Source organism: Solanum pennellii, chromosome 4, assembly GCF_001406875.1.
Source record: "Solanum pennellii chromosome 4, SPENNV200".
Classification (NCBI taxonomy): Eukaryota; Viridiplantae; Streptophyta; class Magnoliopsida; order Solanales; family Solanaceae; genus Solanum; species Solanum pennellii.
This window is the reverse complement of record NC_028640.1, coordinates 5,367,706-5,382,594: the sequence shown is the minus strand read 5'-3', so window position 1 is coordinate 5,382,594 and position 14,889 is coordinate 5,367,706. Positions and strand designations below refer to the sequence as shown.

Here is a 14,889-nt window from a genome sequence, read left to right as displayed (position 1 = left end):
AGCTACAAATTTTATTACAAATTTATTGTTAAATAACCTTTAATTTTAATAATTCATCATTTGAATAAAAGCAAAATATACTATTCCATCAACCTCATATTAGTTGTCATGTTTGACTTTTTTTAATAATAATTTGACTGAATTTTGAAGCTAAATTGAACTAGATATACTCAGTATTTTACAATTAAAATTTACAAACTATAAAATAGTCATAAAAATGTACTTTTAAAAATATTATTGATCAAAGTTTACTTAATTTGACTCTTGAAAAATAAAAAATATGATAATTAACATGACATGCAATAGATAAATTATTTTTCTTAGTTCAATTTAAACTTTGACAAATAGAATTATTCAGTATCTGTCATGGTAGAAATAGTCAAATAAAGTGCCCATAACTTAATCAACTACCAACACATAAAAGTGCTTAGTATAGAAGTGATTATCACTAACTATAGTATTTACTATTTAAAGGCACAAGCAAAATTTTCACTAAAATAATTAAAAAATTTAAATTGAAAATACAAGAAAAAAAATGAAAGAATTCAATATTTACTACTTACTAGTATATATACGTTAAATATAATTTTAGTCATACGTAAATAATATCATTTTCACCAGAAAAGAAATATTTATTCGATTTCCTCAGCTCTGTATGGCTTCGTCCTTATTTTTCCATTTGAATTCCTCAGCTCTATCTGACTCCCTCCTTATTCTATTCATTCAAATTCTCAGTTCTATCTGACTCCATCCCTAATCTATTTATCTGAATCCCTCGACTCTATCTGACTTTGTTACTATTCTTACTTACTATTAAAATAATAATGTTTAGGTTTGAAAAAAATAATATAGAAAAAGTAAAGGTGAGGTGTGCCAATCAAATCCAGCAAATGCAAACAAAGAGTATATAGTCAGCAATCAACAACTAGCTAGCCACCATACAATCAAATCAATATCATAAATTTCAACAAATTCTTCTCCTAACTTCACACATCACACACTTATCTCTTTTCCCTTCTTTCATACTATTAATATCACACCTTTTTTTTTTCACTCCTTTATTCTCTCTTTCCTTTTCAAATAATCACAAGGAATTCATTTCTAGTTTCAATTCTTAGCTATGGGTGGTGATCACAAAGAGAAGGTAGCTACCTATTCGTCGTTTCAATTTATATGTTTTACTTTCTTTTTAGTCTGTCTAGAAAGTATCTATCGCTTTATATTTGATATAAGTGTTCAATTTCGACAGTTTAAAGGTAAGATTGACTATTTTTCCACTTGTTTTATCGAATCAATTATAGTGAGAAAGAGAATTTTCGAGGTACTTAGACTTGTATAGAGGGTATTTTTGAACTACTTGGCTAACAATATAAGGATATTCTTGTTTCAAAAATGAAACATTGGGCAAAGTTATTTATTTGGAATCTTTAGGGGTAATTTTTGGGTACTAATTCTTATTGAAGAATAATTTATTACTCTAATAAGATGGCTAATATATATATAGAGACATAAAACATCTATGATTTCATTTAAATTACAAAATTTTAAAATATATTTTTTCTTCGATTGAAATTTTGTATCTAGTCAAATATTATCTAGATAACTTTGAACGGAGAGGTATAACACTACAATTTCAAGTTTTAAACATTTTCCTTTTACCAATAATGAAATAACCTTCCAATTATTTTTTTTTAATTTCTCATAGACCACTGTAATGGTGCTAAAGGTTGATCTTCAGTGTCCCTGCTGCTACAAGAAGGCCAAGAAAATTCTCTGCAAAATGCCTCGTGAGTCACCTTTACGTAGAACGTTGTCTGTCTTATTTTCAAGATTTTAATTTCAAAGAATTACTTATAGATATTTTTTTTTGGAGTGATGTTGTAATGTTTATTTTTTTTCCTAAATATTTGATGTTAAAATGATTTGAATTGTAGAGGTTCGAGATCAGATGTATGATGAGAAGGCCAATACTATCACCATCCTTGTAGTTTGTTGTAGTCCTGAACGGATTCGTGACAAATTGTGTTGTAAAGGAGGAAAAGCAATCAAAAGTATTGAGATCAAAGAGCCCGCAAAGGCTCCTGAAAAGCCCGAAAAGCCCAAAGAACCAGAGAAGAAACCTAAGGTTGTCACTTTTGAAACGCCCAAGGAGCCCGAAAAGCCCAAGGAAAAAGTAAAGGAGCCCGAAAAGCCCAAAGAAAAAGCAAAGGAGCCCGAAAAGCTCAAGGACAAAGCGAAAGAGCCCGAAAAGCCCAAAGGACAAGAAAAACCCACTGTAATTGATAAGCCCAAGGACAAATCAAAAGATCCAGAAAAGCCCAAGGACGGTCCTACATCAGCAATGGTGGCAACCCCATGGATATCCGAACCAATGATGATGATGCCTCCAGTCCACGGATACCCCCAGGTAATGCCAGGTTGTGGCTGTGGGCAATGCCATTATACCGGTGGCCCGTGTTATCAATATTACGGAACACCTGTACCCCAACAATCCGCCCCATACTACGGTAACTACTCGTATGGATATGGGCCCGGCCCGGGCCCATCTAGCTATGGAAAGGGCTATTATGGAAACAATGATTACTATAATGAAGAAGATGGTCAAGGATGCACAATTATGTAATGTGACCCAAATCATTGTGGGTCACTCAAATGGCCCTACTTAGTACTTCATTATTGGGCTTCCAAAAGAGCCCAGAACAAAGTTTTGGGCTCCATATGGATGTCTATTTTGCTATATTATTACTGTATTCATTAATAATAGTACCATATTCGATGTATACAAGGTATATAGTTTTTATTTGAATGATAAAAAGTGCATAAAGAATAATAAGTAGGTGACCAGATGGATGGTGAACTGTCTTATTATATAGTACTTATTAGTAATTGATTATACAATTTGATTAAAGAAAGCACTTCACTAATCATTGCTCTTTTTAAAATAATACTTTGTGGTATAATATATCTTTGATTATTTGTTTATTTCCCACTTTGTTCTCCATACATGTACACCAATGTTGTTTCTATCGTCGTTTTACTCGTTACTCTATGGTTTATTTCGTTAGTGGCGGAATCAAAAATTTTGATAATGGATCAAATTTGAAAAATAGATAGAAAAATGTAAGGTAGCACTCCATTGATGGGTGGGCGTAAGATTTTACTCTTAAGTTTATCTATTTTCTTTGATTTTCTATAAATTTAAATTTAACTCATAATTTTTTAATTATAATAAATTTAATATAAATATAATTAAAATTCTGATTTCGCCTCTATATTATGATACGATGAATAGATCAACCATAGTGTGGATAAAGGATAATGCTATTATTTTTTATTGTGTGTCCCTCATTTTTAGCACCGACATGGAATTGACCTTTGAATTTTCATGTTCTCATTAGGTATAACATTTAGAGAATATTCAGGCCTCTGACTTTGGTTAGGTTGACTTTTATATAATGAATACTATTATTCTAGATTTTTAAATTATAATGTTATTTGTCTTCTGTTGGCCTAATACACTTTTAAATTTTTTTAAATTAGACATCAAGTTGTTCGAATGATAAGTGTCTCACTTTCAATATTATGAGTTCGAGTAATGGAAGGAGCAAAAAAGGATGAGGAAAGCCTAGGAAGGGTGTAAATTACTAAATTAACCTAAATGTTGTTTAATACTATGGGTAATATGAAGGGAAAAAAACATTTTTTAATTTATTAAAATAGATAAATAAATTGAAATATCTATTTTTTTTTATATATAAGGAATAAGTAAAATCGAACGGGCAAAAGTCAATAGAACTAAAATGTTAAATTTTAGTTGAATATATTCAACGTTAAAGACCTTAAAAATTTAACTAATTAAATTAAATCTCGTATCCGACTCAACCTTCAAGGATTGTCGATTAACAACCCTTTGCTGGAATTGTGTATAAATAGGTAAAAAGTTAAAATAAATACTGACTTATTCATATATTTATTATTTTTATATATCTGAAAATTTTGATTTCGTCACTGTCTCGAGAAGTGACTCTTGATGAGCTCTTTATTCCATTCACATATAATAACATAACATAATTCTTTCTTTCTTGTCCTTGAAATTTAAATATGCATGGTTGCACAATTTTTTTTATTAGTTTAAAGTTGCTCTTAATTAAAGGTGGTCTGCACGTTTGAATATTATTTTATCACTAGGTCATCACTATAAATATAGATAGTCCTTTGTAAAATAACTCATAATTTTTTTCCCCCTTCAATTTTCATGCAATTAATCATGGGAAATTGTATTGATACATTATTACTATCTCCATCTTTGAATAATCAAGAAAATGATATATCCAATGATCAAAAATTGATTAGATGTGATGAAAAAGAGATGCAATATTATGTTATTCAACAAGTAATTCATCAACAAAATGAAAAGAATGATAATTGCAAGAATAGTCAAAGAATCAAGATTGTGTTATCAAAGCAACAATTGGAAGTTCTTGTGAATAATGTTAAAGAGCTTCAATTTGGACGAATTCCAATTGATCAATCTTTGAGAGTAACTGAGTCTTGTAAAAGATGGAAGCCTTCTTTAGATACTATTCCAGAATTGTAACAGCAACAATAACTACGTCTCAGTGCCAAATTATCAGAGTTTCTTCATTTCTAAGGATGAAATCCGAGACCTCTGATTAACATGGAGGGATCTGATCCATCCCATCACGTACCTCGGTGATATGAACATGTTGAAATGTTCAAATCTCCGATTGAGGTTGTCTAGACACATATTTGATTGTAGTCAACCCTAATATTTTCCAAATTTGACTAGTTTTAGGAGTAAAGTTGTTATAAAAAGAAGATGAGATTCAATATAGGTGCAAAGTTGACTAGTTGTGTTTCTTGATTTCTTCACATTATATTTTGGAAAGGGAGAAATCCATAAATGGAACATTCCTATGTATATATGTCTCTCTAGGAGCATAACGATTTATGTGCTAACTTACAAAATGATCATCTAGACACCTTCAAAATTTGTATGTTACGTCAACTCTGGTATCCACAAGAAACAGTGAGGATGAGTTAAGGTGTCTAGATGTGCATTTTCAAAGTTGAAGTATTTAATTGTAAGTTGAGGACAAAGTCTATCCCGTCTATGTAATATGCCTTTTTTTTATTGTGCGCCTTGTCAACGTGTTTGAAATAATAATATATATTCACAAAGTCAAATTTTCGCGTCTCTTTGACATAAGGCTCATCTTTAGTTGTGCAGCTTCCTCTTACTGCAGAAATTACAAGGTAAGACTGCGTATAATAAACCCTTTTGGTCGGACCCTGCGTATAATAGACCCTAGTGCACCGAGTTGTGGCACAATTGTCAACCTGTTGATATAATGACATTATTGTATTGTGAAGAAATTTCAGTATTGAATTTACTGTTAAGAAGTGATGGAAGCTATCATGATTTATGTTAAGTGTCTTGTGATATTTGAGGGAATGAACTGTTGTCTCCTTATATGGTATTACATGATTTTCACCTCATGAGTAGCTTTGAGGGTAGAGTTCGACTCAACATCTCTTAAAATGGTGTCAAAGCCAAACCTATCCAAATTCTTGATTATTTACACAATATTGAATCCTCATGTTAAATTGTCCACGCACCATACGTTTGAGGTGTTGAGGGTTAAGAGTTCAAACTTCCAATTATTCTTACTATACAAATAAGAAGCAAAAACAAAAAAATTGTTACAGTTCAGTTGTGACAGAGCTAATCACTCACTTTACACATAACAAATCAATTGAATCTTTATTCCTTTGATCAATCACTATTCATTCTTTGTATATATATACAAGAAATGTAAGAATCAGACTGATGAAAACCAAGAGAGTAGCTTCACTTTTTTGTTCCATTTCATGTATCTTCAAGATTCATAGTGCCCCACGCATAGCAGGAGCTTAGTGCACCGAGCTGCCCTTTTTTTACGTGAATCTTCAAGATGTTCTCATGATCCTAATTCAAATGTAGGCCATCTTCAAAATTAGTATGGTCTAACGATAGTGTATGAAAAATATATGTTGCTCGGATCCTTCAAAAATGTAGCTAAGCCCTTGTCAGATCTTCCAAACATGCTAAATGTTTGGATAATCTGACATATATCTAGTGACATTTTTGGAGGATCCGAGCAACGTAGCAAAAATGATGATAAAGGATATACTGACCTTGTTGCTTCACTTTTCGTTTTCTTGCTTCAACTTCTATAGCTTTTGACAATGTCTCAATCTTCTTTGTTAGTATCTGTAAAAATCAAACAGATTGATCAAACTGATAAAAAGAAGACGATAAACGTGTGTAAAGACTTCTGTTTTATGGTAATATTTCACCTTAATTTCTTCATCTTTAGTATTCAAAGCAGACTCTTTTGTCTCACAAAATTTCCTCAAACAGATAACTTCTTTCTGTAGCTTGTCATACAAAAAACCAGATACTATATCATCGTTTACGCTCTGGCTGCATCCATTAGTCTTATTTTCATCCTGATCACCTCCTCCATTCTTGATCTTATGCGCGTCTATGGTTTCTTTGCTGTTTATATCCACAATGGAATTCTCCTTCGTTTCTGCATTTTCCTTTCCACCAGTACAGCCAATGATCTTATTTTGAGAAGTCCATAAACTCTTTTTTACCAAGCTATTTCCAAGATAGTGTTTAGTCTTTTGAGGTTTTGTCGATCCATTAGGATTGAACGCTTGCTTCAGACCTTCTTCGAGTGTTTTGAGCCTTAGTTTTAGCTTATCCTATAGCAAAATTTTTTAACAGATGAGTGGAAAACAGATTAAGTTAGTTTCAAGGATCGCGTAGTGTATGACAATTGAAAACCTCACCTTGAGTTGTGCTTCTGCCTTTGCTGTTCGCTCTGATATGCTTAATTTGTCTCTCAATCGTTGCATCTCCGCCTATAACACATAGGTAAAAAAGTATCTCAGTAAGTCTAACAGATAAGTTATGATCAAAAATACTTATTTAGTAGGCGTTTGGACATGGAAGTTTGGTAAAAAGAGTTTTTTGAAGTTGAAGTTCTGTTTGGACATTCATTTCACTTGAGAACTGGTTGAAGTTTTTTGAGTGGAAAATGTTTGAAAGATTGGTCTATGTCCAAACGTCTCCTTAAGTCGCGCAATATCTTGCTTTAGTAACCTGCAACAGCCTTCTTTCTTCTAGCCATTGTTTTACAGGCATAACTTTGTCATTTTCATCTTTCCACTCATTTGCCACGACAGTTGCTACTCGGTTAGCTGAAACCTTAACTCTCGATAGTTCCCTTTCCAATGTCCTCTTTTCCTCCTACAAGATTCGGAAAAACTATTCTCAGGCCTTATGATCTATAACATAGTCGTACGTCTAGTAGCATTATTTAATATGTGTCTAGATGTTTTTTTACTTGTAATTCAGATATTCTTCGTTTGTAGTCACGAAGTGTATTAGTTGCTGCTCCTCCAGCAAGAATTGCCTCCTCAAGCTCTATGATAGTTTGGCTAAGCTTTTCCACCTCAAGAATCTTTTGACGGTTCGTCTTATCAAGTATTTTGTTTTCCTCCTGCATTGAGAGGAACGGCGTAGCCAGAATTTTCACTAGGGGAATTCAAGATGTAAAAGAAGGAAACACACGAAAAAGTGAAGGGAGTCCACCGTCTATTGTAATTTTCCGGTTGAAACTCCTACCTGGAAGATTTCAATCTGTCTTCTTAGTTCAAAGTTCTGATTTTGAATCTCTTCTACTATCAATGCTCTTTCTAAAGCACTTTTTAGAATTCGTTCTGCTTCAAGCAACGCGGCTTCTTTAGACCTCGTGTGTCTTTCCAATGACCTTGTATCCTCCTGTAATGCTGCAATCTAATGAATTCGCCAAAGAAAACAAGTTAATGCTTGCCAAAGTACTTGGAATGTGTTTTCATCATTTTTTAAGTACCTCATTCTTGTACATCTTAATCTCTGCCTCGAGTGGAGCAATAATGGACTCGAGAGGAGGAGCATCATCGTCTTTCTGATCTGCGTATACTCTTCTAAGAGTTGCTTCAGCAGCATGTTGTGCAGCCAGTGCTTCTTTCTTCTCGTTAACAAGTCGTTTGATATCAAGATTCTGCATTTTGACGTGCCCTTTTTGAGTAAAGAAGTGGTTGCTTTTGAATAGCATTACCTTTTACACGAACGATGAAATGACATACCTTTTGTTCAACTACATCTTCGCCAATTTTCAGCTTTCCTTCCAATCTTTGAAATTCATTTCCGAGCTGTGAAAAATGGGAATTTCATTATCAAACGATATAATAGCTAAACTATAACAAGCAAATGTATGCAAAAATAGCAAATCCAATTGAGTTGAGAGTACCTCTTCAAGAGCCTTGTCTTTGAGGACTTCAGATGCTTTCAGAGCCTTAATTTCACTTACCGCTGCTCCAAGTTCTCGATCCTTCTCTGATGAAATTCACATCAAGAATTGAAATTTAATGGCTAAATTCCGCTCTTATATCTATACGTAGCATGTTACAGGCATGCACATATACACGTCGAAGCTTCAGAAAAGCCAGTATCAAAAAGTTGATATACTACAGCCCGAAATGTAATGTTTATACGAAAATGCAAGGTTCAATAACAACAACTATGTCTCAGTCCCAAACAAGTTGAGGTCGATCATTTAAGCTATGTCATGTCATCATCATACCTAATCGCTAAGATCATTTCGGTGTTAGCCTAACAAGGACTACCTGAATTTTATCAGCAGATGATTATTTGGCCTATTTTAACACAAGCTGGACAGACAGAATCAGAACAAACTTAGAATATACTCAAGTTTTGATTCTTAAATTTTCAATTGTTTTTGCCTGCTGATTGAAAGTTCCACCATGTTGCTCGGACTTTTCAAAACTAACACCAGGTACATGTCAGATTCTTCAAAAGTAGTGCATCTTTTTAGGACTTGACATGTATATGACAAGTTGACAACGTTTTTGAAGAGTCCGAACAACATAGCTACTAACAGAAACCTTGTCTCTTTGTTTGACAAGATCATGAAAAAGAGATCATCAAACATGTTTCCACATATCTAAATTTGAAAGCTTTTTGGTAAATAGGATGATGTAAAGCTTGTTTTTAACATCTTAGGCAGAGTTGTTGACTCCTCTAGAAACTATTGTTATTGATCATATGTCCAAATCAATCCAACTATGAAAGTAATTAATATTTTTTTTAAAAAAAATATTATCTATTAAACATGTTAGATATTGAGATAAGACAAAAAAGAGGCACTTCGGTCCACCAAGCTCCCGCTATGCATAGGGTCTGAGGAAATGCTAGACCACAATATGTCTATGCAAGTAACCTTACCTTTCATTTTTACCAGAGTCTGTTTTCGCGATTTGAACCCGTAACCTCCTGGTTACATGACGATAATTTTTTATCATCCGTTACATATGAAGCATGAAGTGGAGCCTTGACGCAAAGGTAAAAGTTACTGACATGTGATCAGGTGGTCACAGGTTCAAGCTGCGGAAACAACCTCTTGTGAAAATAGGCAAGGTAAGCCTATGTACACAAGGCTTAATGTGATTCGGTCAATTCTCCATACCCTTGCCTAGCGGAAGCTTAATGCACCAGGATAAATACACAAAACTTTCATGGCAATAGGAAAAACACCTACTAGCATAACATTCAATCAAGAGCCACAACAGAAAAATGAAATCTAAAAATAGTTTTTTTAACCTTTGAGTTGGTTCTGCAAATTATTGAGTTCCAAGATAACAGGATCAGGATGAACATGAAAAAGTTCCTCACCACAAACTTCATAAAAGCCTGACATTTTAATTTTCTATGACTTTCAAACTATAGTATAATTCTTGAACTTAAAAGGTACTAAAGAAAGAAATAAGATGTGTAGAAGAGTTTGTAATAATTGTAGCTATTTGAAGTGTACATTTACTTATATAAAGAAAACAAATTGACTTCCCCTCTTGTTAAGCAAACCTTAAGCACAAAAAAACAAATCAAAACCAACTTAGTCATTTTTTATTATTATCTTTTTTTAAGTTTCTAGTGAAATGTTATTGTACGAGCCTGACGTAACATAATAATTTTGTTGTCATATGACCAGGAGTTCATTCGTTCAAATCATGGAAATAGCTTCTCGCAAAAATATAAAATACAACTGCGCACAATACATATTTGTAGTTTAACTTTTTTAACTTAGTGCACCGAACTGACGACTTTATCTTTGAAAGACTACAATATAATATTTGAATTCCTCATTCTTTTTCCTAGTTTAACTACTCAATTTTGAAAAAGATAGTAATGATTATATGGAACAATATCTCTATATGCTTAACACATTTCTTTTATATTTATTAATTTGTATGGTTTAGCTGTAACATATTCTTGAAATTTGTTTTTAGTGGAACAGAATTAAAAAAGAAACAATTAAAAAAATGGACCACACCAAATAATATTTAAAAAATTAGTGAATTTAAAATTAAACAAGACAAAATGCTAGGGAATAAAGGCTAAGTTGTCCTACACTTATCTGGACTTTAACTTTTGAAGCTTTCCTTAAGCAGAAAAAGGGTGTTAGGTAATCAAGTTTCATTTTATTAAAATAATAATAAAGCTCTTCTTATTTTTTTCTATTTCCCCCCCTTTTTTTTTCTCTTAGGGAAAGAGATTCTTATAATTTTTTAAAAGAAAAAATGTACGAGTATCTCTCAATTTATGTCTAAAATTTTAGAAACATATTTATACTATATTAAGGTCCCTCCTAAACTTATTTTATACATAATTTTCTATCCCTTTTCGGCCTACGTGACACTATATTGCGGGCCCAGTGCGTGTTGATATTTTTTTTCAAGTTAGCGCCACGTAGGCCGAAATAAAAGTAGAAAATTATTTATAAAATAAGTTCAGTCGGATAATAAAACGTTAGTATAGTTTAAATGTGTCTCTGAGATTTCAGATATAGATTTGAAGAGAAATACTTATGCATTTTCCTCTTTTTTAAATTTAATTATATGATGTTTGAAATTTGTTAGCCCAGCTAATTCAGATTGACACTCTAAAGGTTCTAAGTGGGAAATACTCTCTATTAAAAGTTTACAGAGCTTAAATCCACCATCTAATAATTGTTGAAATCCATGTGTTCAGTGTGACTCATTTAAAAACGAACATACTCTTTATCATAAATTTCTCCATACCAAAGACTCGAACGCATTGACCCTACTAATTCATATTTGCACCGCTTAAGGTTCATTTGAGGGGGGAAACACTCTCCAACAAAACATGACTTCATTCCCCGAGGCTCGAATCCACAATCTGATACTGTTGAACCCGTTGGCCCGACTAATCCATGTCAAGTATGGCCCGTTTAAACAGAAATTCTTCCTATCAATTTTTTTTTTCATTTTCGAAGCTTGAACTTAAAACTTTTGATGAAAAATTAACGAGATCTCATCTGTCCTACCACAATATAAAATAATAAAGAAAAGAGATTAAGATGTACAACTCTAATATAATTAACTATGAGAAAATTAACTTAGGGAATTGATGTGATATTTTCCAAAAATAATCTCTAAATATTGATGGAAAGCTCCTTCCACTTTAGATTAAGAACAAATTAAATTGCTTGAGCGTTAAACACTCCATAAAATCTTGAGATCATTGATAAAATTCAAAGAAAATGAGATGTTGATGACAAATAATTGAAAAGGGGGATTTAAACTAAGTTTGCTTTAAAGTACATAAACAAACTTTGTTGCTTTTAAGTATGAATGACTAAATATAATTCAAGATAAGAGCAAAGAATTTTTTTTTACCATATACTAATACTTCTTAAGTTTGATATTATTATATATAAAGCTTCTGATAGTTGGATGACACTTGGCAAATGGAATTATTCAAGTTCTACATGATCAAATGTTTTGGTCAGGGAAAAAAAATACTAACAGTGTATTTAATGTAATCACACAAGTAATGTTTAATAAAATAGAGTGTATGTAAATTTTATTTTGGTAAAATTTATTGGCCAGATAATTTGATTAGAATTAGATTTTTCTATGTAATTTTACTTTTTAAAAATATTTTTTTTCTTTTATTTTGAATACCTTTTATTAAAAAATGGTAAAAAGATCAATTTATTTTAAAATAAAAAAGATATTAAGTTTTAAAAGATTTCTGACTAATTTCTGGTCATTTAGCACTTCTCTTTTATTTTGCCTTGTAAAGATAAAAGTGATTATTTTCGAAAAATCTTCAGCTCCATTAACGCATATTAAGGTAGTTTGAAAAGAAAAAAAAAGCGCAACACAAAAAAAAATGATAAAAATTTATGTGCACATAATTATTATAAAGTTAACAATAGAACAAAGGACATATCAGCTTTAAATGATGAAGTTGAATGTATAATAAACCCTTTTTCCTTTATAAAATATTACTTATTGCTAAAAACAATAATTATAAATTTAAATTTCATTTAAATTTTGGCTCTACACATGAAGGCATATGTCATGGTTTGGTGTAAATACAAAGTAGATATATATGTTTACCTAAAAATAATAATGTGATCCTAATTTTCAAAACAATAATTGATTTAAATACTTAAAATTAAAAAAAGAAGAGTAGCAATAAAATTACAAATATTCAAACATGTCCTGATTGGCATATTAAGTTTTCTTTTCTACATTAATTACTTAATGAAATTACAATATTTTATAGTTCTAAAAGTGATGTGATCAAATTAGTGGGGTTTCTTTGCTACATTTATGTGATGAAATTCCCAGTTGTAAAGTTTCTATAATTTTTATTTAATAATATCTTTTGATAATTCGCTTTAAGTAGGTAAATTATGATTAGGAATTTGTTCTAATAATTTCTTCCTTCTTTTTCTCTTTTTGTTTTTTATATTACGTATATATCACTCCATTATTGATGCCTTAAGTACTTTTTTCTTGTTTAATTAGGAGTCCATTATACTAATTAACATCCGTTGACATATAAATCAAACTTCTTATATGGATAAGAACAAATTCATTTTAAGAAAGAATGTAAGTGTGACGTTTTTGACAGAGGGTGGACCGATGAGGACACATCATAGAGAAGGATCAATAAACGTTTAGGTTGACAAGTTTTCGAAGAAGATCATGCGTACAAAATATCTTGATATATCTCGTTGAAATGAATTTTTAATTTTTTTTATAAGGCTAATATAACTTCACACACTTTTTAAACTCAAAGATGTTCAAGGGACAAATAACCAAACTAAATCGATAAATTTAATTATGTTTGGATTGTCATAATTTTTTTTCTCGAAACTTACTTTTTTTTCTTTTATGGATGTCATAACGTTTGTATAACTGTTAAAATTTATTATGAAGGGTAAAGATGAGAAGTTTAAGTTAAATTATTCGTAAATTTAGAAAAGAAATAATTTTTTAGAATGATTTGAAAAAGAAATATAATTGTTTGGATGGTTGCTGTTTAGTTGTATAGTGTTGTTAATTTCAAAGTAATGTTTGTTTTGATATTTACTTAAATTCTACTGTATTGTATTTAAATTCAAAGCTAGGTAACAAGAAAAAGACTCATAACAATCTATTTGATGTGGTCGCGTCGTTATACCTTGATATTTTCTTCTCATTTTGTCTTTGTTTATTATTTAATAATTATATTTAATCTTTTATCCTACCTTTTCATTATAGCTCTATACTGTATTTTAACTTTTCTTGTAGATTTATCATTCAAATTATGGATGTGTGACATTATATAACGACCCATACAATCTATCCAAACACTGTATTTATTAAATAATAAATACGATACGGTACAATATAACACCATACTATGAAACAATATGTAACAACCATTCATCCATTCAGAAATGTCTAGTAAATAATCATTTTGTTGTTTGCTCAAGTGATATGCCTTATATACAACTAGGGGTTCAGTCCAATTTTTTTATTTTCAGTTTGATAATAATATATAATAATAATCAAAACCTAACTAAAATAATTTCGATTCAGTTTAATTTTTGTAATTTTCAATCGATTTATTTAGAAGCAATTATTAGTATTTCTATTATAGTAGATTGTCTATACATATCAGTAAAAAAAAAACGTATTTCTTCTTCAAACTCCTATTAACACGAGATACTTTATAAATCGGACATCCTATTTTTCTCCTTTCATATTTGACCTGTTACAAACCACTAAGATTTGATAGTGATAGAATCTAATGATGCTTTTGTTGATAATTAATGTAATTGAATATGTGCACTAATGACAAGGATTAAATCTTTATCAATTGACTAATAACACAAAATTAAGGGCAATTGTCTTGGTAGTAGGTATTGATGTGTATTTTTGCTTAATATATCTCACCAAAACCTCCAAATTAAGATTTAATTTTGCAGATGTAGCTATCACTTTAATTTCTTTCTTCATTATCATTTTATTTCCCCCTCTATTACTAGTTACTACTTTTATTTTTTCTCGTCCAAGTAATAAATTTTTGGAGTTAATGACAAAAACACATTTGATTAATTATCATGTTTTTGTGAGTTTTGTATCTCAAATATATATTGTTTCTCTTTTTTTTTTTTAAAAAAAGAAAAATTTAAACTATCACTTTCTTTGTATTAAAACATAACTCAACGTTGAGTTGTGTCGAGGTTATTGGCCCCTCTCTCTAACTAAAGCTTCAATTCTTCAATTCAGGAACGCTAGAGATTGATTTTTTTATCTTTTGCTTGAGACTGATTGAATTGAATCTTCCAATTTTTTTATATCAGTGCGCTGGACCCTTAAAATACTCTAACGCTCCCGTCTAGTTCCTAGGTTCTTTTAATGGAAAATTACACGGTTAAGCAAATATATACT

General features: G+C 31.0%; 2 protein-coding genes across 3 annotated transcripts; one reads left to right on the top strand and one right to left on the bottom strand.

The window, feature by feature from the left end:
• The first annotated feature begins 862 nt into the window (after positions 1 to 862).
• Positions 863 to 2,924, top strand: LOC107015743 (translation initiation factor IF-2-like). 2 transcript variants are annotated; one of them, XM_015216140.2, is made up of 3 exons: positions 863 to 1,144; positions 1,706 to 1,787; positions 1,935 to 2,924. In XM_015216140.2, exons 1-3 carry the CDS (start codon positions 1,121 to 1,123, stop codon positions 2,621 to 2,623), a joined length of 795 nt encoding a protein of 264 aa, XP_015071626.1. In that variant the 5' UTR covers positions 863 to 1,120; the 3' UTR covers positions 2,624 to 2,924. The 2 variants fall into 2 exon arrangements, with proteins under 2 accessions (XP_015071626.1, XP_027772563.1); XM_027916762.1 differs by lacking the exon at positions 1,706 to 1,787 and having other exon boundaries at positions 941 to 1,144.
• A 2,699-nt stretch (positions 2,925 to 5,623) lies between these two features.
• Positions 5,624 to 9,908, bottom strand: LOC107017201 (microtubule-associated protein 70-5-like). The gene is made up of 11 exons (XM_015217473.2): positions 9,737 to 9,908; positions 8,367 to 8,452; positions 8,203 to 8,268; positions 7,947 to 8,117; positions 7,700 to 7,870; positions 7,419 to 7,574; positions 7,175 to 7,321; positions 6,862 to 6,933; positions 6,361 to 6,774; positions 6,199 to 6,274; positions 5,624 to 5,989 (listed from the first exon to the last, which is right to left on the bottom strand). The coding sequence occupies exons 1-11, from the start codon at positions 9,831 to 9,833 to the stop codon at positions 5,982 to 5,984; spliced, it is 1,464 nt and encodes a 487-aa protein (XP_015072959.1). The 5' UTR covers positions 9,834 to 9,908; the 3' UTR covers positions 5,624 to 5,981.
• Positions 9,909 to 14,889: the final 4,981 nt, after the last annotated feature.